At 44.0% G+C, this 25,057-nt stretch overlaps 1 protein-coding gene across 2 annotated transcripts in view; it reads right to left on the reverse strand.

Moving 5' to 3' along the window:
- ccdc171 (coiled-coil domain containing 171) overlaps window positions 1-25,057 on the reverse strand; it is a 478,351-nt gene that overhangs the window by 326,401 nt on the left and 126,893 nt on the right. For both annotated transcript variants that reach the window (XM_072258224.1, XM_072258225.1), the window contains exons 12-13: window positions 7,567-7,656; window positions 6,125-6,325 (exon numbers count right to left, since the gene is read on the reverse strand). In XM_072258224.1, the coding sequence (XP_072114325.1) occupies window positions 6,125-6,325; window positions 7,567-7,656 (291 nt within the window). The remainder of the gene's footprint in view (window positions 1-6,124; window positions 6,326-7,566; window positions 7,657-25,057) is intronic.

A 25,057-nucleotide genomic window follows, 5' to 3' on the forward strand; every position in this document is an offset into this window, starting at 1 on the left:
GGAATCATGAAAGAATACTGCTCCTTCAATGTCGTAAGTGAAGGAGCTAACGCCACTCATTTTCCTACAGAATTCCTTGATTCCGTCGAGCTCTCTGGATTTCCACCACATAAACTGGAATTGAAGAGGGGATCTCCCATCATTTCAATGAGGAACTTGGATCCACCAAGGCTTTGCAACGGAACGCGAATGATGGTGGAAGAACTGCACGACAATCTCATCGTAGCAAAGATAAACATTGGTGCATTCAAAAATGATATTGTCATGATCCCAAGAATTACTCTCAATTTATCAGAAGGGGAAGATGTCCCTCTTCAGCGGAGCCAAACCATGGAGAATGTGTTGAGTTATCTGGAAAAAAACAGTATTCCAGCATGGTCAGCTGTATGTGGCTTTAAGCCGGGGAAAAAGAAATGAAAACGTTAGAGTATTCCTGAAGGGTGGCAGATCAACCAGAAATGTGGTCATAAAAAGTGTCCTTCGTTAAACGAGGAGGACCAATATTTGTCTTGCTGCGCGTCTTTCTTCTTTCATACACTGAGTTCTTCTTCTTTAATTTCTAAAGCACATCACATCACACTGCACTACCTTTCTCTCAAAAGGTGCCCCAACGGGTCACCCAGTTGTTTAGTCCCTCTCTCAATCCACAATAGAGAGCCATATCAGAATCAGATATATCATCACCCACGTCATAAATATTTTTTGGCTGCAACAGTCGGATAGGTATAGGAGGTATTAATGAATACTTTGCTTCAGTATTCACCAATGAGAGGAACCTTAAGGATTGTGAGGTCAGCATAAAACAGGCTGATATTATAAAACATGTTGACATTAAGCAAGAAGATGTGCTGGGACTTTTGAAAGGCTAGATAAATCCCCGAGTATGGATGGATTTATCCCAGATTACTACTAGAAGCTGTGGCTTTGTCAATAATCTTTGCATCCTCACTGGCCACAAGAGTAGCACCAGATGTTTGGAGAGTTACAAATGTTATTCCTTTCTTTAAGAAAGGGAGTAGGGCTAACCCTGGCAATTATAGACCAATAACTCTCAATTCAGAGGTAGACAAAGTCTTGGAGAAGATTCTTAGAGACAAGATTGATGACCATTTGGACGAGCGTAGTCTGATTAGAGATAGTCAGCATGACTTTGTTAGAGGTAGGTCATGCCTCACAAGCCTGATTTAATACTTTGAGGATCTGACAAAGTGTATAGATGAAGGTAGGTCAGTGGATGTGGTGTATATGGATTTTAGTAAGGCATTTGATTACATTTGCAATTGTAGACCCCTTCAGAGAATCAGGAGGCATGGATGCAGAGAAACGTGGTTGTGAGGATTTAGATTTGGCTTGTCCATAGAAGGCAAAGGATGGTTGTAGGTGGAGCGTATTCTGCCTGAAGGTCAGTGAATAGTAGTATTCGCAAGGATCTGTGCTGGGACCCTTGCACTTTGTGAATGGCTTGGACCAGCAAGTGGAAGGGTAGGTTAGTAAATTTGCAGATGACATGAATATTAGTGGTGTGGATTGTGTAGGTTGACGAGGGTTCCAACACGACATTGGCCGGATGCTGAGCGGGGCTGAGAAATAACAGTTAAGAGTTCAACCTGAATTTGAAGGCAGAATACAGAGTTAACTGCAGGATTTTTAGCAGTGCGGAGAAACAAAGGGATGCTGGGGTCCACATCTTTTGGTCACTTAAACTAGAGTCTGCTGGCCTTCATTAGTTGAGGGATTGAGTTCAAGAGCCACTAGGTTATTTAGCAGTTCTATACACCTTGCCAGAAGAGTTTAAGATTAGGAAGCAGAGTATGACAGCGATGTTCACTTCAATTGTGAAAGCAATCCATGATTACAAATCAGAATCAGAATCAGGTTTATTATCACCAGCATGTGACGTGAAATTTGTTAACGTAGCAGCAGTTGAATGCAATTCATAATCTAACTGAGAGAGAGAAAAAAAAATAATAAGATAAAACATAATAAAATATAAACAAGTAAATCAATTACGTATATTGAATAGACTTTAAAAATGTGCAAAAAACAGTAATACTGTATACTGAAAAAAGTGAGGTAGTGTCCAAAGCTTCAATGTCCATTTAGGAATCGGATAGCAAAGGGGAAGAAGCTGTTCCTGAATCGCTGAGTGTGTGCCTTCAGGCTTCTGTACCTCCTCCCTGATGGTAACAATGAGAAAAGGGCATGCTCTGGGTGCTGGAGGTCCTTCATAATGGATGTTGCCTTTCTGAGACACTGCTCCCTGAAGATGTCCTGAGTACTTTGTAGACTAGTACCCAAGAGGGAGCTGACTAGATTTACGACTTTCTGCAGCTTCTTTCAATCCTGTGCAGTAACCCCTCCATATCAGACAGTGATGCAGCCCGTCAGACTGCTCTCCACAGTACAACTATAGAAGTTTTTGAGTGTATTTGTTGACATACCAAATCTCTTCAAACTCCTAATAAAGTTTGCCGCTGTCTTGCCTTCTTTATAACTACATCAATATGTTGGGACCAGGTTAGATCCTCAGAGATCTTGACACCGAGGAACTTGAAGTTGCTTACTCTCTCCACTTCTGATCCCTCGATAAGGATTGTATGTGTTCCTTCGTCTTACCCTTCCTGAAGTCCACAATCAGCTCTTTCGTCTCACTGACGTTCAGTGCCAGGTTGTTGCTGCGGCACTATTCCACTAGTTGACATACATCACTCCTGTACGTGCTCTCATCACCACCTGAGATTCTACCAACAATGGTTGTATCATCAGAAAATTTATAGATGGTATTTGAGCTATGCCTAGCCACACAGTCATGTGTATACAGAGAGTAGAGTAGTGGGCTAAGCACACACCCCTGAGGTGCACAGTGTTGATCGTCAGCGAGGAGGATATGTTATCACCAATCCGCACAAACTGTGGTCTTCTGGTTAGGAAGTCAAGGATCCAATTGCAGAGGGATGTACAGAGGGCCAGGTTTTGCAACTTCTCAATCAGGATTGTCGGAATGATGGTATTAAATGCTGAGCTATAGTCGATGAACAGCATCCTGACGTAGGTGTTTGTGTTTGCATTTGATATCTTAGAAGGTCACAGATCACAGCAAGGAGCATTTTATTAAGCCTAGCCTGCAAGCACATTGTCTCTCTATATACTGGGTGAATATATTTTTCAATGATGAGGCCTTATTTGCCTCCTCATTTGGTCCTCATCTCCACCTTCTGTGGCTCTGATCTCTGGCTCCTCCTCCTGCATCAACTTGCAAAAAGAATTGTAGTTGTAGAACATTGCAGAGATGCAAAGGAGATTCACCAGGATGTGGTCCGGGATGAAATATTTGAATTATGAGAAAACACTGGGGAGGCAAATTCTGTTTTCCTGGAGTGAAGATTGAGGAGACATGACTGATGAACGTAAAATTATGAGGGGTATAGACAAGATAGACGGCAAAAAATTTTCTCCTCATCAGATAGGTAGATAAAGTGGAAGGACATAGACTTAGGGTAAGAGTTAAGAGATTTAGAGGGGTTATGAGTGAGACTTCTTTACCCAGAGAGTCATCGTCATGGCTATCTCCTGAGGTCAAGGATGATGGTCTTCGTTCTGTTGATCTATTTATGGGCTCTCAAATAACTTATGAGTCCAATCTTGGCTTTGAAAATTCTTCCGCATTCAGGACAGGTAGTTCCAGATGGCAGATCGGGCTTTGGTTGTTGCTGCCTCTCTTTCCATTTTCTTCCCTTTTCTTCTAATTCTGCACACCTGTTGGCTTCGAAAGTTGCTGTTCCTTCTCGGATGATGGCTTACCAGAGTTTCCTGTCCTTGGCATTGGTTTCCCAATTGTTGATGTCAATGTTACATTTCTTCATGTTGGCTTTTAAGACGTCTTTGAATCTCTTCTGTTGTCCGCCTCTTTTACATTTGCCCTCTTTAAGCTGGGAGTAGAAGATTTGTTTCGGCAGACGTTCATCTTTCATCTGAACAACATTTCCGCTCACCTATCCAAATGCATGAGTTCCTGTCTCTCAGACTCCCTTACAGTAACCTACCTACCAATGACATTTAGCTCACCAGTCTCCACTCCCAGGTTTTACCATCCTAAAGAAATTCTTCCTAATCATTGGGAGGAGAAGATGGCGGCGCAACGCAGCGTGCAGCGGCCTCTCCGGTGATGAATATCTGTTATCTGTCAAGTAGGGTGCCGTGCACAATTCTGATTTGATGGAGGCAGACATGACAGCACGGAGGAACATTTGGTGAAACTTCTGAAAAGCCTGTTTCACTGCCACTGCTACTGTGTGATCCGAAATCTCCGGAGGGGAAGGCCCCGAGTCCTCAGCTTTGCTTGTTGCTCAGTGGCCAGGGCGGAGTCGAAGCGCTCGGCAGAGATGGTGCACGGTGCTGGAGGGCTGGTTGGAGGCTCGAAGTTTTCAGACGGACTCAAGAGTCGGCTGTGGTCGGGTGCTTCCAGGATGCTGCATCGGCAAGCTTACGGCGCTGGAGGCTCATGGCAGGGAGAGTTTCTCCCTTCTACCGTCTGCATGAGATGTTGGGGCTATGAACTTTGAGACTTTTTTTTACCGTGCCCATGGTCTGCTCTTATCAAATTACAGTATTGCTTTGCACTGTTGTAACTATAATTACGTGGTTTTTGTCAGTTTTAGTCTTGGTCTGTCTTGTGTTTCTGTGATATCATACTGGAGGAACAATGTATCATTTCTTAATGCATGCATTTCTAAATGACAATAAACGAGGACTGAGTGTCCTCATAATCTAAAAATAAAAGTGCAGCACTATCCACCATCTGGTACCTCACACGTGGCCATTGATAACACAATTATCTCCCCTGGGGACCCCAAACTGGACCCAGGAGGCTGCAGATGCTGGAATCTACAGCAATACTTAAGGCACCGGGGGAACTCTACAGGTCCAAACATAAATAGGAGCAGCGTAGGCCATCTGCCTGCCAAACCTGCGTCACCATTCAATAAGATTATCTGTCCGTGGACTCAGCTCCATCTAACTGCCTTTTCCCAATAACCCTTAATTCCCTTGCTACGCAAATGTCCATCTGTGTCTTGAAATATATTTAATGAGGAAGTTCAAACTGCTTCCCTGGCGGGGAATTCTACAGATTCATTACTCTCTGGGAAAAGCTGTTTCTCCTCATCTCCATCCTACATCTATTTCCACAAATTTCCAAGCTATGTCCCCTAGTTCTAGCCTCATTTACTAGTGGAAATAAATTGCCTACCTCTGTCTTATCCATCTCTTTCATAATTTTAGATGTTTCTGTAAGATCCTCTCTCACTCTTCTGAATTCCAGCCAATATAGCTCCAGGTGATTCAATCTCTCCTCATAGGTTAATCCCCTCACCTCTGGAATCAAACTCGGGAACATCCTCTGTACTGCCTCCAAAGCCATTATGTTTTTCCAATTTCTCACTTTCTATACAATTCCTCATTAATTTATCAGCAGCAATTCTGATAATTGTAGAACCCCTCAACAACCCTAACTCCCTTTATCAGAGATATGCAGCCACCTTTTCCAATCCATCCTTCTCCACTCTTCCTCCAACTTAAAACAAACTTGTTTGCTTGTTTCTCTGGTCCAGAAAAGTTAACTGGGGCCCATTTTGCAGCTGCTGAGTGGTTCTATCCATTTCTGTAGATAATATAGAACAATGGTAGCCTTGTAACTAACCCATGCTTCTCTAGATGAAGGCAATATTACCCTGTTCCTTTTTCTCATGAAGTACTGGAAGACACTTACAATGATATCCACAATGAATTATTGATAGTTGCAATACATTAACTAAGTATGCTTTTCAAGTAATAATGAACAGGACTGTTTGAAAACAAAGCAAACACTATACGAATATTTAATTTCTGACTAATAGATTATGCAGACGTTAACCATTTTATGACAATAGAACATATTCAATTCTCGTGTTAACTGGAAGGGAAAATAGTAATTGTCATTAGAAAAGGAAAATAATACAGCATGTACTCAATACAGAAGTTAAATACACTGCACAATGCAGTTTACCACATGCAGCAAAAGAACAAAGATCACAAAGGAATTTCACATATTAATGCAAATATTGATGTTAATAGTGTATCTCCGTACCTCTATATCCTGTTGATGAGCCCGTGAGAGTTTTTGAAATTCACATTTCGTTTCAACAATAGAATTTTTCTCCATTTCAAAACAATGTTTCATATTTTGTAGGTCCATGCTCAAAGTATCAATAATTGCATCCTTTCTGACACATTCGTTTCGCCAGTGATTTAACTTCTTATTTGTTTCTGCCAATTCTTCCTGAACTTTCTGAAGAACAAGAATTGATGTTTGTTGAAATCAGATATTCAGCATACAAACCTGAGAAAAATCTAGATTCCTAAATAACCATTATTAGCAGATTAAAGAGTTAGATGAAGGGAGAAGAAAAAGAATGACAATGGACAGGTGAGTGTGCTCTGTTACGGGGGGAGGGAGAGAGAGAGAGAGAGAGAGATGGAGACAGAGAAAGAGAGGGAGGTGAAGGTGAGAGAGAGGGGAGAGATGGGGGTGGGGGGTGGAGAGGGGGGAGGAGGGTTTGGAGAGAGGGTTGGAGGGGTGTGGAGTAGAGCATGGTGGAGGTGGGTGGTGGGGGAAGGGTGGGGGAGGAGTGGGGGTGGCGGTGGGGGGAAAGGAGAGGCGGAGAGCGTGGAGAAAGAGAGGGGGTGGAGGGCGTGGAGAGAGAGAGGGGGGAGGGGAGAGGGGGGGAGAGGTGGGGGGAGGGGGAGAGGGGGAGGGGGGGCGGAGGGGGGAGAGAGAGAGGGGGTGGAGGTGGGAGAGAGAGAGGGCTAGAGGTGGGGGAGAGAGAGAGAGAAAGAGAAAGGGAAGGAGGGGGGCGAGAGAGAGCAGACTGGTTGAATGGGCCGGCAGAAATGGGGCTCGAGAGAGCTGATGGAGAGGGGGGCAGTGAGGGGGGTGGACGGAGAGGTGGGGGACAGAGAGGGGGGAGAACAGAGGGGGGAACGGAGGTGATGAGTGGCTGAGCGATGGGGGGGAGATGTAATTTGGGGTTGTGTCTGCTGGGGGAGTGCGTAGGGGGGACATGTAACTGAGATGGCTACAGAAAACTATAGGAACAAATATAAGTGATGTGGGAGCCACAGCACAGGAATAAAATATGGCATAAAAGAGCATTTAGACAAGAAGAGATGGCATGAGAAATACAGTAAACGAGATGGCCAGTGGAACTGTGTCTCGGAGGAGCAAAGTGTTTGAAGGAGAGAGAGAGAGAGAGAGAGAGAGAGAGAGAGAGAGAGAGAGAGAGAGAGAGAGAGAGAGAGAGAGAGAGAGAGAGAGAAGTGTGGGAGTGGAAGAGAGATAGGAAGACTGAAAGAATAAATTAAAAAAACAGAAAAGCACAGAAAAGGGAGAGTTCATGTACAAAACAACAAGACAAAAAAATTGCAAAATAAAAATAATGACAAGAAAGCAATGTGCATGGGAGAGTGATAAAGTACTTCAAATAGTTATACAACCTGAACTGCTACTTAAGTGATCAAAGCAGCTCCTACCTCACAATTTTCATTTCGTGACCAAATCAGTTCTTTGTAAGCCTCACACTGCTCACTTATCTTGTCATGTAAATCCTTCACTCTGTTTAGCTGGAACAAGACGAAAATAAGATGATGAAAGTACAAGTTTAAAGCTAAGTTCACCTGATTCAATTTTGAGTTGTGTCAGATTTTACTTTATTTTATTGAGATACCTTGCAGAACAGGCCCTTCAACACACACCATCCAGCAATCATCAAATCTAATCCTAGCCCAATCACAGTGACCAATTAACCTAACAACCGGTACATCTTGGACTGTCGGAGGAAACCGGAGAACCCAAAGGAAACTCATGTGGTCATGGGAAGAATGTACGAATTCCTTACAGGCAGAGAGACGGGAATTGAACTCGGGTTGCCTGTACTGTAGAACTACCGTGCTGTCCTATATTTTGTTTTGTATTGAGTAGTACAAAATTAATACTTTTATATTTATCCATATGAGATCAAAAAATGTTCAAAAAATGTTAGTATTTTGCAAATAATATGCTCTTTTTAAATATTTTATATTTCGACTTCATACAATGTATTTATTCAACCTCAATATCTAACACTAATTTCCATTGTTAGATTTACACTGCAGATTGCACTAGTCAGTTTACATTTCTGACTCCTGGCAATCTTGGGGGAAAATATTTTGACTTCATCTTCTGAACAGAGTGCTTTAGTAAGAACAAAAACAATTGAGTAGCTCATCTACACTTTGCACATTTGTGTCTTCAAATTAGCCCCAGTACCGTCTTTATTATCTCCATAGTGGTTTACCTCAACCTAAAACAAATTCAAATCTCATATATAATACGAAGTTATACCCAAAAAAAAATCTTTTTTCCAGCCAGTAAAAGCACCCAACCTGCAGTATAGTTCTTATTAACAAGTAGAGACAAATACTCAAAAGATATACCAGTATCTCCTCGTCCAAATACAGTATTTCAAAAGATCCTTCTAAGTCCCTGCCAATCAAAACAACTCCAGAAATTATCAGCATAGCAAACCATGTCAGAATCAGAATCAGGTTTTTTTTTATCACTGTCATGTGACATGAATCAGGTTTATTATCACCGGCATGTGACATGAAATTTGCTGATAATCTAGATTAAATAATTCACATCTAGGCATAAAGAAACTAAGATTGCATTCATGTGCAGCAACACACAATTACACACTCACAGAAAAACCAGAGTCAAAAAGATGTCATCAGTTACCAAATTAGAATTTTGTTCCCAATTCCTTACTGTATTGGGTTTCATTTGTTTTCTAGAAAACTGATGTCAAACCTCTCAATCACCCAGAAAGGAAACTTTTCTCAGACTTCTTCACAGACAACCTATCAACACCTTATCAAAAAGAGCCACCAGAGAATACATATTGTTCAGGTCCACACAAATCCTTCTTTGATCAGAATTGCCAGGCAATCCACTAACTAGTCAACCACAATAATAATCCTGGAAGATCCTCCATCTTCCAAAGAAACAACTCTATGGGAGGCTGATTAGGAATATGCAGCATGGCTTTGTGAAGGGCAGGTAATGCTTCACAAACCCAGATTTAATTTTTTGAGGATGTGACAAAGCACACTGAAGAAGGTAGAGCAGTAGATGTGATTGCATGTGGATTTTAGTAGGGCATTTGATACGGCTCAATTAGAAAGTAAGGCGACACGAGATCCAGGGAAACTTGGCTGTGTGGATACAGAATTGGCTTGCCCATAGAAGAAAGAGGGAGGTAGTAGATGGAAAGTATTCTGCCTGGAGGTTGGTGACCAGTGGTGTTCTGCAGGGATCTGTTCTAGGACCCCTACTCTTTGTGATTTTGGATGAGGAAGTGGAAGGGTGGTAAGTTTGCAGATAACACGAAGGTTGATGGGTGGAGTTATGGATAATGTAGGCTACAAAGGGGCATTGACAACAGGATTCTTGGCAGTGTGGAAGAGCAGAGGAATCTTGGAGTCCACGTCCATGGATCACTTGAAGTTGCCACACAAGTTGATTGAGTTATTAAGAACATGCATGGTATTGGCCTTCATTAGTCGGGGTATTGAGTTCAAGGGGGCAATGTTGCAGCTCTATAAAAACCTGGTTAGACCATACTTGGAATATTGTGTTCAATTCTGGTCACCTTATAATTGGAAGCACATGGAAGTTTGACAGTGTGTGCAGAGGTGACTTACCAGGGTGCTGCCTGGACTAGAGGGCATGTCTTTTGAAGATAGGTTGAACAAGCTCAGACTGGAGTGAAGGAGGATAAGAGGAGACTTGATGAAGATATGCAAAATGACAAGAGGCATAGACAGAATGGATAGCCAGAGACGATTTTTCCCAAGGCAGAAATGGCAAATTTTTCGTCCCTCTTCCCTCCGGGAGAAGGCTCAGGAGTTTGAAGACTCGTACGGCCAGATTTGGGAACAACTTCTTTCCAACTGTGATAAGACTGCTGAACGGATTCTGACCTGGATCTGGGCCATACCCTCCAAATATCCGGACCTGCATCTCGGTTTTTTTTTGCACTACCTTACTTTCCATTTTTTCTATTTTGTATTTATGATTTATAATTAAAATTTTTAATATTTACTATCAATTTGTAACGAGAAGCACAGAATCAAATAGGGGGGTTTAGCAGAAGTAAGCTTTTCTTGACCGCCCCCCCCCCCACAGAGAGTGGTGAGTGCATGGAGCATCCTGCCAAGGTGGTAGAGGCAGATACATTAGAGACATTCAAGAAATTCTTATATTGACACATGAATGATAGAAAAATGGAGGGTTATGTAGGAGGGAAGGGCTAGATTGCTCTTGGTGAAGGTTAAAAAGCTGGCACAACATTGTGAGCCATACTGTGCTGTAATGTTCTATATTCGCAAATCTCCTTCGAACTGTCTTCCTCTCACTTTAAATACATGCCCTTTAGCACATTTCAATCCTGGGAAAAAGTTACCTCCTTTCTATGCTTCTTACAACTTTGTAAAGTTCTGTCACATCTCCTCTCAGTCTTCGCTGCTCCAGAAAATACAACACAAGTTTGTCCAATGTCTCCCTAAAACTTACACACATTACTGCAAGCAGCATCCTGGTAAACTGCTTCTACACCTTCTCCAAAACCTCAACATCCTTTCTATAATGGGGTGACCAGAAATTAATACAATACTCCAGATGCAGCCTAACTAGTGTTGTTATAAAGTGCAACATAATTTCCTGACTCTGGAATTCAATGCCTTGACTAATAAAGACAAGCATGTCTTTCAACCAAATATTTTCTTTACCTCTGTATCAACCCTAACCCTAATGCATATAAAGATGGAAAGTTCTGGAAGGTGAACGGTCAGAAGTAAAGCAGAAAGGTGAGAGTAGTTTAGAAACTGGCAGCAAATGTAATCAAAATTTCAAGTTCTGTATGAGTGCAGGAAGTAGTACCATTTAAATCATCAATCTGTTGGAAAGGAGGACTGAAAGGAAGATCATCTTTTTTATGAGACATAATGGACACCATGCAACAGAGAGTGTAGTTAACAGCTAGTTTAATTATGAAGATGAGTTCAGCCAAGAAAATGACCAAGTTGGTCAAGAGCAACTCTGTTCACATAAATCCTTCGATCCTTCCAATGTACTGTACATCTATGATATGAAGGAAGAGGTTGAAACTAAAAACTGTTAAAGTGCCAGAATGCATCACATGTATCACAAATGAACATGGGAAAGAACTGGACCCATTGCAAAAAGATGGAGCCAACATAGGAAGAACAAGAGTAGAAAGAAACCATAGTTGATTTGAGAATCTTGGGCAAGAAGTACAAGTGAACAGTGCAAAGCTAGAGCATTACAAGAAGCTTTTGTGACAGACAATTAATAAACAATTAATGAACTTAAACAGACCACAACAGCTTTGACATAACACAAAAGCATTGTTGTCGAGAGTGGTCAAGGGCAAGCATGCATTTCATGATGTGACAAAAGATGCTGGATAGTTTGTACATACAGTACTTGTTTGTTCCCGGGTATGTCCTAATTGTGAAGCATGGAGTTTCAGTGGGAATCCACATAGGAATGATTGGAGACAAAGGCATTTCCTAAGAAAGATGTTACTGTAAAGACTATTTATCAAAGACAGGAAGAAAAGAGCAATTACTGAAGGCGAACATGGTAAAAGCGATATACAGAAATCAAGCCGGAGAGGGGAGGAGAACTTCAGGGTTGGCATGCCTAGGAGACAGCTGGTAGAAAATATAACAGTAAACACAAAAACTGCAGATGCTAGAAATCTCAAATGAAAACAAAAATACTGGAAACAGTCAGTAGGTCATGCCACATCTGTGGAAAGAGAAACAGAGCTAATGTTTCAAGTAAAAAGACCATTCATTGAGATAGGCAATTTTTCTAAAGTTTTAAATAGCAGAGGGTGGGGGTGGATGACTTAAGACACAGAGATAAGTTGAAGGTTGTGGTTGTTAGATTAAATGGTATTAAGAATTATCCATAGCTCAGGTTGCTAAAGAGACAACTGGGAGAAAGAGGATAGAAGTTTATGGACCTTTGAGATTATTATCGAAAAATGAGGGGAGATAGGATTGCTCTGACAGCTGACAGCTCTATGGGAAACTGCCCATACTATCAGGAAGTATAAAGCAATACATATTCCATTCCAAAAACCTATCCCTTAAATCTTCACAAGTTCAAAGTAAAAACACAGTAACATTCCAAATATGCACATATCCATACTATTAGTGTTGTTTTATCTGCCCAGTTCTGAAAGATAACTTCATATACACATTTAAATATAAAATAGTTAAATCCTATTGAAAAGATCTATCCCAGAAAACAAGTTCACTGTTCCCAATTGAATCTTCACCCAACTAAATTTTAGATTTGTAAGCTAGTTACAGGACAAACTCAACAAACACTAATCACTGTCATCAATCAAATAATCGGATTAATGACCCAGTCCAGGGTCAGTTATAGAAATACACTTCATTAATCAAATGCAAGTATTTATTCACACTAATGAAGTAGTACACTGATGGCCAACCAAATAAAAATGCAGTGCCTACTTGAAAACAAACTAAAAGTCACACTGTATGACGCGCTTCCAACTAACTGAATTCTAAGTCGAAAAAGTAAGTTTCATCCTTTATTACAAACCAACAATAAAATCAATCGACTCTTTTGTAATTCATGTAAAACAAAAACGAATGAGATGAGCGTAATTGGATCAAATTGAAACAATGACAAAAAATATATGCTATCTACTCACCCTCTCTCTATGTTGCCATGCAGGTGAACAGGTAATTGCATTAATTTATTTCTACTGCAACCCAAACCCCTGTGACAAACCCACATGACAAATTACCTTAACCCACATCGAGGATGTGCAATACAAATACAATACAGGCAGAAAATAAATAAATAAATGACTCCTACATCCCAGGCCCTAATCATTATAACACTATAACAATTACAATTATATATCACAAAATTAGGAGACATGAAATCTTCAAGGATGAACATTCACATATTATCAACACATTTTAACATTTACGCAAAAATCTTCTTTCTTCTTTAAACCAAATCATGTAAGTCATCTAGGCCAGAGGTTACTAGCACAGAGTGATCTTTACCACCACTCTCTGACAATTCAGTAAGTCATGACATGAAGTCAAACAACCAGAGTATGTGAAACTTCTAAAGCTGTAGCTGTAGCTTCTCAAACCTCTGACACTTGTACAAGCCAGATCTTGGTTATAACCTGTCCTTATCTTGCTATAAAGCACTGAAGTGCATTAAGAAAGGAATCTGTGTCTAAGGAAGATGCCACTTCAGTATGAACAGCTTGTATAGGTAAATATGACCACATACCTCTTCACTGTACTCCACCCGCTCTTCACCTCAAAAGGTCCAAAGCAGTCCACTCATACATGTGTAAACAGAGGTTCATTTGGAGAGACCCTGTCCAGAGGTAGATCTGCCATGTGCTAGCATCCTGTGGCCGCGTGCAACCAGCGACAAACAACACACTTAGTCAGGATTCTTCTTATAGCTGTACTAGCGCCAGGAATCCAGAATTTTTGGCGCAACCTGGACAACATGTGGTTACACCGACAATATCCACCTCTTGATGTACACGCCTCAGAATGATGTCTGAGAGATGGAGATCCTTTGCCAGTATAAGAACATGTTTAGACTCTTCAGGCATAGATGTCCTACCAAGCCATCCACCAAGTCAATGGCATGAAGTCAGACAGTAAGTGAAACTTCTAAAGCTGTAGTGGTAGCTTCTCAAACCTCTATCTCACGTAGAAGCCAGATCTTGGTTACAGACTTGTCTGGACAACTGGTCTTGGTCTTGGTCTTGATACACACCTGCCACACAAATCCTCTTCTGTCTGGAAAGGCTCGAACCACTCTTCCCATGATCTATGAGTTGCGAGGTACTGTGTCATCAACTACAGTGCCTATAAAAAGTATTCCCCCCCCCGCCCCAGAAGTTTTCATGTTTTATTGTTTTACAACATTGAATCACAGTGGATTTAATTTGGCTTTTTTTGACACTGAACAACAGAAAAAGCCTTTTACATGTCAAAGTGAAAACAGATTTCTACAAAGTGATCTAAATTAATTACCAATATAAAACATAAAATAATTGATTGCGTAAGTATTCATCCCCTTTAATTTGACATACCAAAGCATCACTGGTGCAGCCAATTTGTTTCTAGAAGTCACATAATTAGTTAATGGAGATCATCTGTGTGCGGTCAAGGTGTTTCAATTGATTGTAGTAAAAATACACCTGTATCTAGAAGGTCCAATTGCTGACATGGGAGGAAGTGAGGGAGAACCTCAGTAATCAGTCAAGCCAGGAAGTGTCATGTGTTGGTTAATACTAATTATGGTGATTCTTTTACAATGGAATGCAAGGAGCTTACTGGCCAATAGCCAGGAATTCAAGCACTTTATTAAAGAAATGGTTGTAAAACCGGATGTAGTGTGTATTCAGGAAACTTGGTTGAAACCAACTTTAGACTTTGTGGTATATGGGTATACAATGATAAGGAAAGATAGAAATCTAGGGGGAGGAGGGGGTTGTGCTATGTTAATCAAGCAAGGTATACCATATAGGGTACTGGAAAAAGGAGATGATCAGGAATACATAGTGGTAGAAGTGTGGGAGAGAGGGGAGGGAGTGGTTATAATTAACTACTACAATCCATGTAAAAGGTTGGATTTGGACAGCCTGTTAAAGATACAAGGACAAAACAGACATAAAGTAGTGTGGTGTGCAGATTTCAATGCTCATAGCACAATATGGGGGGGATCAGATTACAGATCCAAATGGAAGGGTAATTGAAGATTTGTTGGAAGAAAGGGATTTGGTGTGTATGAATGATGGTAGCGGCACAAGGATAGATATAACAACAGGAACTGAGTCAGTGTTAGACATTACGTTAGTGTCTAATACCTTGGCTGGCATTAGTAACTGGGGAGTTTGGACTGCTTCAACAGTAGGCAGTGATCACTACCCAGTTTTGTGTTCAGTGGGTGAAAGAGTTGAAGTAAGACCAGGTGGCGGAACCCCAAAGTGGGTGTTTGAAAAAGCTGATTGGGGTAAGTTCCAGAAATTGAGTGAAGAAGGGTTGACAAAGATTGATATTTCTGGAAATGTAAATGAATTAAACAGTCAGGTGACTTCAGCAATTATCATGGCAGCAGAAGGATCTATACCTAGGAGTGAAAATAGGATGAATAGAAAACTGGTACCATGGTGGACAGAGGAATGTTGTCAGGCTGTAAAAAACAGAAATAGAGCATTCAGGCTAGTTAAAAGAACCCATAATATGCAGCATTTGGTTCAATATAAGAAAGCACAGGCAGTGGTGAGAAGAACTATACGTCAAGCTAAAAGGGCAAGTTGGAGGAGTTTTTGCGACAAGGTAGGAAGAACAACACCTATGGAGAATGATTAAGAGGATGGGAGGAGATAGAAGGGAATGGGAATATCCAGTAATGATATCTGAGGAGGAAACTGCAGTCTCCAGTAGGGATAAGGCTGAGGTCATGGCCAAGTCATTTGTACTGATTCACAGTTCAGAAAATTTGTCTGAAGAAGGGAGAAGAAGAAGGGAAAGAATAATGAACCAACACCCAGGTGTGTTAAGCAGGAGGGAAGGAACAGATGATATAATTAATGATCCATTTACATTAGCAGAAATGGTGAGAGCAATAAAGAGATCGAGACCAACCTCCCCAGGGAAAGATCTGATATGCTCTGTGATGCTAAAAAAATCTAGGAGAAGGAGTGCTCTTGAAGTTGCTGCATTTTTATAACAGAGTGTGGGAGGGGGGAAGATTACCAAGTGCATGGAAAGAAGCAGTAGTAATTCCAATAAGGAAGCCTGGCAAGGATCTGTCAAAACCCACTAGCTACAGACCAATTGCATTAACATCAAGTATATGTAAGATAATGGAAAGGATGATAACAGAAAGGTTATCATATGAGCTTGAGAAAAGGGGAATGCTGGCAAGTTATCAGAGTGGTTTTAGAAAGGGAAGGAATTCCATGGACTCAGTGATTATGTTAGAGACTGAAATAAGAAAGGCCCAGGCAAATAAAGAGTCAGTAGTGGCAGTGTTCTTTGACATTGAAAAAGGATTATTAATTAAACTGCACAAGATGGGGGTTGGTGGGAGAGTTTTTAATTGGATTAAAGATTTATTGTTTGGTAGAAAAATTCAAGTTCGGATTGGATCAGAATTATCAAAACGGTACATAGTGGAAAATAGCACACCTCAAGGTAGTGTGATTAGCCTGTTACTTTTCATCATTATGATCAATGATTTCTTCACAAAGGTACCAATGGATGTAGGTAGGTCACTGTTTGCGGGTGATGGGGCCTTATGGAAAAGAGGCAGGAACATGGACCATATAATCAGGAAACTACAAGAAGCAATTGATGAAGTAGTGGAGTGGGGTTATGACTGGGGATGTAGATTTTCAGTAGATAAAACTCAAACTGTATTTTTTACCAGGAAAAGGGTTGAGGTAGGGAAGAAGTTAAGGATGTATGGGGTTGAATTAGAAAGGGTTGCATCATTTAAATTTCTGGGAGTTATATTTGATTCACGATTAACATGGGCAGACCACATCAGGAAAGTTGAGGAGAAATGTAAAAAAGTAATAAATGTGATGAGATGTTTGACTGGTAGGGAATGGGGAGCAAGTTGTTCAGCTTTGAAGAGAATGTATGTGGCTTTAGTAAGATCTGTATTGGACTATGGAAATATAGTATATGGATCAGCAGCTAGGTCTCTTATAAGGAAACTGGATGTGATTCAGGCTCAGGCCTTGAAAGTGTGCACTGGGGCTTTTAAAACGTCACCAGTGTCAGCCCTACAGGTAGAAATGGGAATAATGCCTTTGGAACTAAGAAGGATGCAACTGATGGCAAACTACTGGGCTAACTTGCAGGGGCACAATGATTCTCACCCTACTAAAGGAGTGTTGCAGGAGTGCTGGGAAAATGGGAGGTTTCAGAGGGATACCTTTAGTCGGGTAGGGAATGATATCGCGAAAGAATGTGGAGTGTTTGATCTGAGGATAAGTCCTTCAGTAGTTTATCCGGTTGTAGCTCCATGGAAGCTTGTATGGCCTGACATAGACTGGCATTTGTTAGGGGTAAAAAGGAAAGAAAGATATAAAACAGATTTGGTAAATGCATTTAACTGTCATGTGATGGAAAAGTATAGTGATTATACTCACATTTATACAGATGGTGCGAAGGAACCTGAAACAGGAGTGACAGGGTTTGGGGTGGTAATACCAGCAAAAGAAATTGGAATCAGCAGAAGAACATCTAATAAGTTAGGAGTGTTTACAGTGGAGATGCTGGCGGTGTTGGTTGCGTTGCAATGGGTACAGAAAGCCAGACAAGTCAAAGCATTGATATGTTCAGATTCATCCTCAGTTCTAGCAAGTTTAAGGTCTTTTCACACAAACAGTCGGCAAGATGTACTTTATGAAGTCCTTCAGTTAGTTACAAGGATTGCAAATCAGGGTCAGGCAAAATTTCTATGGGTTCCAGCACATGTAGGGGTGAAGGGGAATGAGAGGGTGGATGAGTTGGCAAAGAGGGCGTTAAAGAAAGAAAATGTGGAAATGCACATTAGTATCAGTAAAGCAGAGGTTAAGTGTGTAATCTGGGAAAAAGTCAACTGAATGTGGCAAGAAAGATGGGACAGGGAGGGGAAAGGGAGGCATTTATATCAAATACAAAAGAGTGTTGCAGTTACTAGGGTAGGTAATGGAAACAGAAGAGAGGAAATTGTGTGGACTAGGTTAAGGCTGGGGCATTGTGCATTAAACAAAACATTGAAAATGATAGGGAAACACCAGACAGGATTGTGTGAGGAATGTCAGGAAGAGGAGTCAGCAGAACATGTAGTTCTGAGTTGCAGGAAGTATGGGATACAGAGAGAGACTATGAGAAATAAATTAAGGGAGTTGGGGGTGCAGGAATTCACATTAAAAGGGTTGCTGGGCATGGGTGAGAGAGCACAAGTCCGGGTATTTTTAGCGTTTTTAAGGGGTACAGGGGTTTTTTATAGAATATGACGAATAAACAGGAATAGGATACTAGGGTGGTCAAAAATGGGAGGGTGAAGTGTAGGTGTGTGTGTGTGTGTGTGTGTGTGTGTGTGTGTATGTATATATATATATGTATGTGTGTGTGTGCGCGCGCGTTTGGGTGAAGGGATTTAGAATGTATGTCTAGTGCACACTCTGGAGCAGAGGGTAGCGGTAATGCACCATTAAGCTGGATGCCAACCGCCGTAAAACAAGATACAGAGAGAGAGAGGTCCAATTGCTGGTGAGTCAGAATCCTGGCAAAAACTACACAATGAAAACAAAAGAACACTCCAAGCAACACTACGAAAAAGTTATTGAAAAGCACGTTAGGAGATAGATACAAGAAAGTTTCCAAGTCACTGTAATCATCAAGAAACGGAAAGAATATGGCACAGCTGTAAATCTACCCACAGCACGCCATCCTCAAAAACTGAGTGACTGCGCAAGAAGGGGACGAGTGAGGAAGGCCCCCAAGAGACCTATGACAATTCTGGAGGAGTTAAAGCTTCGGTGGCTGAGATGGCAGAGACTGTGCATACAACTGTCACCTGGGTGCTTTACCAGTCACAGCTTTATGGGAGAGTGCCAAAGAGAAAGCTTCTGTTGGAAAAAAAACTCTCAAAATCTGAGCTAGAGTTTGGCAGAAGGCATGTGGGAGATTGTGAAGTCAGCTGGAAGAAGGTTCTATGGTCTGATGAAACCAAAATTAAGCTTTTTGGCCATCAGACTAAATGCTATGTTTGGTGTAAACCAAATATCTACATCATCAAAAAGGCACCATCTCTACCATGAAGCATGGTAGTGGCTGCATCATGTTGTGGGGGTGCTTCACTGCAGCAGGCACTGGAAAGCTTATGAAGGTAGAAAGTAAAATGAATGCAGCAAAATACAGGGAAATCCTAGAGGGAAAACCTGATGCAGTTTGCAAGAGAACCATGACTTGGGAGAAGATTTGTTTTCCAGCAAGACAATGACCAAAGCTAGACAGGAATCGTTTTAAAAAAACAACAAAATTAATGTCCTGGAGTGGCAAAGTCAGATCTCAATCCAATTGAGAATTTGTAGCTGGACTTGAAAAGGGCTGTTCTCTCATGATCCCCAAGCAGTCTGACAGAGTTTGAGCAGTTTTGTAAAGAAGAATTGGAAGTGTCCAGATGTGCAAACTTGATAGAGACCTATCCACACAGACTCCAGGCTGTAATTGCTACCAAAGGTGCATCTAATAAATACTGACTTGAAGGGGGCGAGTAATTATGCAATCAATTATTTTGTGTTTAATAACTGGAATAAATTTACACTAATTTGTAGAAATTTGTTTTCACTTTGACATGAAAGAGTCCTTTTTCTGATGATCAGTGTTCTTTTTAAAAAGCCACTGATTCAATGTTGTAAAACAATAAAGCATGAAAACTCACAAGAAGGGGTGAATACTTCTTATCGGCACTGTATAAGCACAATATCTCCTCGGAGGAAATTGGTACTCTGTCTCAAGTACTGGACTAAGCTTGAAAATATGAATGTGTGGTGACCCACTTTCCAGCACACTCGAACCGGCTCACAAAACGGCGCGCGCTGGCAGAAAGGCTGGCCCCAAAAAGGGTGCCAGGCCATCTTCAACAGCAAGGGGAAAAACCTGCACACGGGAAGGGTCTGCGAATATGCATTCCCCACAGCAGTCCCACCCGGGGAGGACGAGAACGGGAAGGCTTTAAAGGAGGCTGCGAAGTTTGAATAAATCTCTTTTTTCGCAACTACAACTCACCGACTACATGTCGTTATTCTAGCGCTGTGTGTAGCACACCGCTACATTTGGTGACCCCGACAGCCCAAACGATATTTGGACCAGAGATGACCGACGCCGCATCTGTTCATGCAGTTTCATTAAAACTGCCAAGCTTCTGGACACTGCGACCTCGCCTATGGTTTGAACAAGCAGAAGCCCAATTCTACATTCGGCAGATAACCTCGGATTCCACTCGTTACTACTACATTTTTGAGCTCCCTCAACCAGGAGACAGCTGCACAAGTTGAGGAGTTTATACAGTCGCCCCTGGAAGACAGCAAGTACACAGCATTCAAAGCCCTGCTCATAAGGACTTTTGGACTCTCACGGCGTGAGCGAGCTGCCCGCTTACTGCACCTGGATGGTTTGGGAGACAGGCAGCCATTGGCATTAATGAACGAAATGCTGGCCCTGGCTGAAGGACACAAACCCGGCCTCCTGTTTGAGCAGGCATTCCTAGAGCAACTGCCCGAGGACACATGCCTGCTGCTGTCCAACGCAGATTTCAGCGACCCCCGGAGGTAGCGGCCCAGGCAGATGTGCTGTGGAACGCCAAGAAGGAGAGAGGGGCATCTGTCGCACAGATCACCAAGCTGCATGCCCAACAGCAGACCAGACCAGACCCAGCAGCAGAACCTACAAAACCCGGCAACGGGAGTGGGGAGCCCAACGAACAATGGTGCTTCTACCACCAGCGGTGGGGCACAGAGGCCTGCTGCTGTAGACCGCCCTGCAATTTCCTGGGAAACGCCAGGGCCAGCCACCGCTGATGGCTACGGAGGCTGGCCATCAGTACAGCCTCCTGTATGTCTGGGACAAGCAGGCGGGACGCCGCTTTAAGGTCGACACCGGAGTGGAGATCAGCATTTCACCTCCAACGAGTTACGACACCCGCAACAGAGAACCGGGACCCACCCTGAGGACCACAAATGGCAGCACAATACGGACCTACGGCACCCGCACGGTGCGGCTACAGTTCAGCTCCAGCTGGTTCACGTGGGACTTCACACTGGCCGCTGTGGCCCAACCACTCCTGGGGGTGGATTTTCTGCGAGCTCACAGCCTGCTGGTCGACTTGCAAGGAAAGCGACTAGTCCACGCCAAGACTTTTCAAACGTTCTCCCTGGGTGAAGCCAAATTGCCAGCCCTACACCTGGACTCCATCACGCTGTCCGACGACGAATTCACCAGGGTCCTGGCGGATTTCCCATCAGTTCTGAAACCGCAGTTCACGGCAGCCATGCCCAGACACGGAGTACAGCACCACATCCCGATCCAGGGACCACCCCCTCCACGCCCGTGCTCGAAGGCTTCCCCCGGACAAGCTCCAACTGGCGAAGGAGGAGTTCAAGAAGATGGAGGAATTGGGGATCATACGACGGTCCGACAGCCCATGGGCCTCCACCCTGCACATGGTGCCCAAGGCAACGGGGGGGCTGGAGACCATGCGGCGACTACCACAGACTGAATGAGGCTACAACGCCAGACCGCTACCCTGTGCCGCACATTCAAGACTTTGCAGCAAACCTACGTGGCGCAAGGATTTTTTCCAAGGTAGACCTCGTCCGGGGATACCATCAAATCCCGGTACATCCGGACGACATCCCCAAAACAGCACTCATCACCCCATTCGGCCTTTTCGAATTCCTCCGAATGCCGTTCGGCCTAAAGAATGCCGCACAGATGTTCCAGCGGCTAATGGACGCGGTGGGACGCGACCTGGACTTTGCATTCATCTATTTGGACGACATCCTCATAGCCAGCAGTAGTCGTCAGGAGCATCTGTCCCACCTCCATCAACTTTACGCCCGACTGAGCAAATTCGGCCTTACAATCAACCCGGCCAAATGCCAGTTCAGACTCGACACCATCGACTTCCTGGGCCACAAGATTACTAAAGACGAGGCAACCCCTCTGCCCACCAAGGTAGACGCGGTCTGCCACTTCCCCCAACCCAACACAAACAAAGGCCTGCAGGAATTCGTGGGTATGGTGAATTTCTACCACCGTTTCCTCCCCTCAGCAGCCCGAATCATGCGCCCCCTGTTCACCCTGATGTCCGGTAAGGACAAGGACATTACCTGGGACGAAGAGGCCGCAGCCACTTTCGTTAAAACCAAAGAAGCCTTGGCAAACGCCGCGATGCTAGTGCACACCAGAACAGACATTCCTACTGCCCTCACGGTGGACACATCCAACACAGCAGTCGGTGGAGTGCTGGAACAACTTGAGGGTCGCTGGCAACCCCTGGCATTCTTCAGCAAACACCTAAGACCACCTGAACTCAAATACAGTGCTTTCAACCAGGAGCTATTGGCACTATACCTGGCAATCCGGCATTTCAGGTACTTCTTAGAAGGTAGGCCCTTCACCGCGTTCACGGACCACAAACCGCTTACCTTTGCGTTCACTAAGGTGTCCGATCCCTGGTCGTCCCGCCAGCAGCGACATCTGTCCTACATCTCTGAATACATGACGGACATCCGGCATGTCTCGGGAAAGGACAACGTCATGACGGACGCACTATCCAGACCTACCATACAGGCCCTGTCCCGGGGGTGGACTATGCAGCGCTGGCGGAGGCACAACAGGCAGACGATGAGATCCCCAGTTACAGGACTGCAGTCTCCAGTTTGCAGCTCCAAGACCTCCCCGTAGGCCCAGGTGAGAGGGCCCTACTATGTGATGTAGCTACTGGCCAACCCCACCCCATCGTCCCAGCAGCCCGGCGGCAGCGATTTTTCGGCTCCATTTACAACTTAGCGCACCCCTCCATCAGGACAACCATCCAGCTGGTCTCCAACAGGTTCGTGTGGCATGGACTGCGTAAACAGGTCAGTGAATGGGCCAAAACGTGCATGCAGTGCCAAACGGTCAAGGTACAGCGGCACACCAAGGCTCCGACGCAGCAGTTCGAACCCACCCGCCGGAGGTTTGACCACATTCATGTGGATATCGTGGGGCCCCTGCCAGTGTTGCGAGGAGCGCAGTACCTCCTATGATAGACCGGTTCACCAGATGGCCAGAGGCAGTCCTGCTCACTGACACCACCTCCGAATCCTGCACCCGAGCACTGATCGCAACCTGGGTAGCCCGCTTCGGGGTACCGGCCCACATTACCTCCGACAGGGGCGCCCAGTTCACCTCCAGCCTGTGGTCAGCTATGGCCAGCCTTTTAGAAACACAGCTACGCCACACAACTGCCTACCACCCACAGTCGAACGGACTAGTGGAGCGTTTCCACCGTCACCTGAAGTCGGCTCTCATGGCCCACCTGGAGGGGCCTGACTGGGTGGACGAACTTCCCTGGGTCCTGCTCGGAATCCGCACGGCGCCCAAAGAGGATCTGCACACCTCGTCGGCCGAGTTGGTGTACGGCGCACCCCTGGTCGTCCCAGGAGAGTTCATACCAGCCCCAAGGGGGCAAGAGGACGAACCCACAGCAGTCCTGAACAGACTACGTGAGAGGCTCGGTAACCTGGCCCCCATACCCACTTCACAGCACGGACAGACCCTGACCTGCAAACCCAAAGACCAGCAGAACTGTAAGTTTCTTTTTGCACGACGGGGCGGACACCGGGCACCGCTACAGCGGCCCTACGAGGGGCCATTGAAGGTGATCAGGAACAACGGGTCCACGTTCGTGCTGGACATTGGGGGGAGAGAGGAAGTTTTCACAGTGGACCGACTCAAACCGGCCCATGTGGACTTGGCGCAGCCGGTCCGGGCTCAGGCACCATGGCGCAGAGGCAGACCTCCCAAACAGAGGCCGATCCAGACTGTGGACATTGGGGGATGTATCGCCGGTTCTGGGGGTGGGTTATGTGGTGACCCACTTTCCAGCGCACTCGAACCCGCTCACAAAACGGCGCGCGCCGGCAGAGAGGCCGGCCCCAAAAAGGGCGCCAGGCCATCTTCACTAGCACGGGAAAAAACCTGCGCGCGGGAAAGGTCTGCGAATATGCATTCCCCACAGCAGTCCCGCCCAGGGAGGGCAGGAATGGGAAGGCTTTAAAAGAGTCCGCGAAGTTTGAATAAATCTCTTTTTGCGCAACTACAACTCACCGACTACAAGTCGTTATTCTAGTGCTGTGTGTAGCACACTGCTACAAATGTTTCTTTTCACATTTTCTCCCCTTTTACAAACTTGAGAATTCATCTGGAAATCTTTCTTTGGCAAAACCCAATGATCTCCAGTTTAGCCCTTCTGAATCCTCCAATGACGGACAACCTTTGGTTACCTGACCTTTGGCCCTTTCCATTTCTCTCAAAAGAATACATTGGGTTGTTCCACATCCAAGTCAGACTGAGCAAAAGCATTCCTCTTCTGATTAAGAAACAAAAGCAGGTTCTTAAATCTAAGAATCCAGACCATTGTCTTTCTCAACACATCCAAGATGAGAAGTGATGGATTGTATGTGTTACCACATCCTCTTCCTGTTAACTGGAGAGGTTCCAGAGGAGGTTCACAAGAATGATCCCAAGAATGAAAGAATTAACATATGAAGAATTTGATGGCTCTGAGCCTGTACTCACCGAGTTCAGCATAATTGGGTGGGGGGGCAGGGGGGAGTGTTGTCATTGAAACCTATCAGATATTGAAAGGTCTGGAGAAAGTGGATGTGGCAATGTCCAAGACCAAAGGGCACAGCCTCAGAATTGAGAGACATCCATTTAGAACAAAGATGAGGAAAATTTTCTTCTGCTATAGGATGGTGAATCTGTGGTATTCATTGCCACAGGGCTGAGAGGCCAAATCATTGGGTATATTTAAAGTGGAGATTGTTAGGTTCCTGGTTAACTTGGGCATCAAAGGTTATGGAGAGAAGGCAAGAGAATGGGGTAGAGAGGGATGATAGGTCAGCCATAATGGAGTGGCGGACTGGACTCAGTGGGCTGAATGGCTTAATTCTGCTCCTATGTCTTGTATCTTAAGCTCTTGTGACATAATGGATACCATGATTATGAATTAATTAAACTGAGACTCGGTCTTCAAGAAATAAAACCTGAACACACTTAACTTCCAACTGACACTTTGTGGTTAGTGAAACCTATCATTTGG

This window comes from Mobula birostris, chromosome 5 (assembly GCF_030028105.1).
Source record: "Mobula birostris isolate sMobBir1 chromosome 5, sMobBir1.hap1, whole genome shotgun sequence".
Lineage (NCBI taxonomy): Eukaryota > Metazoa > Chordata > Chondrichthyes > Myliobatiformes > Myliobatidae > Mobula > Mobula birostris.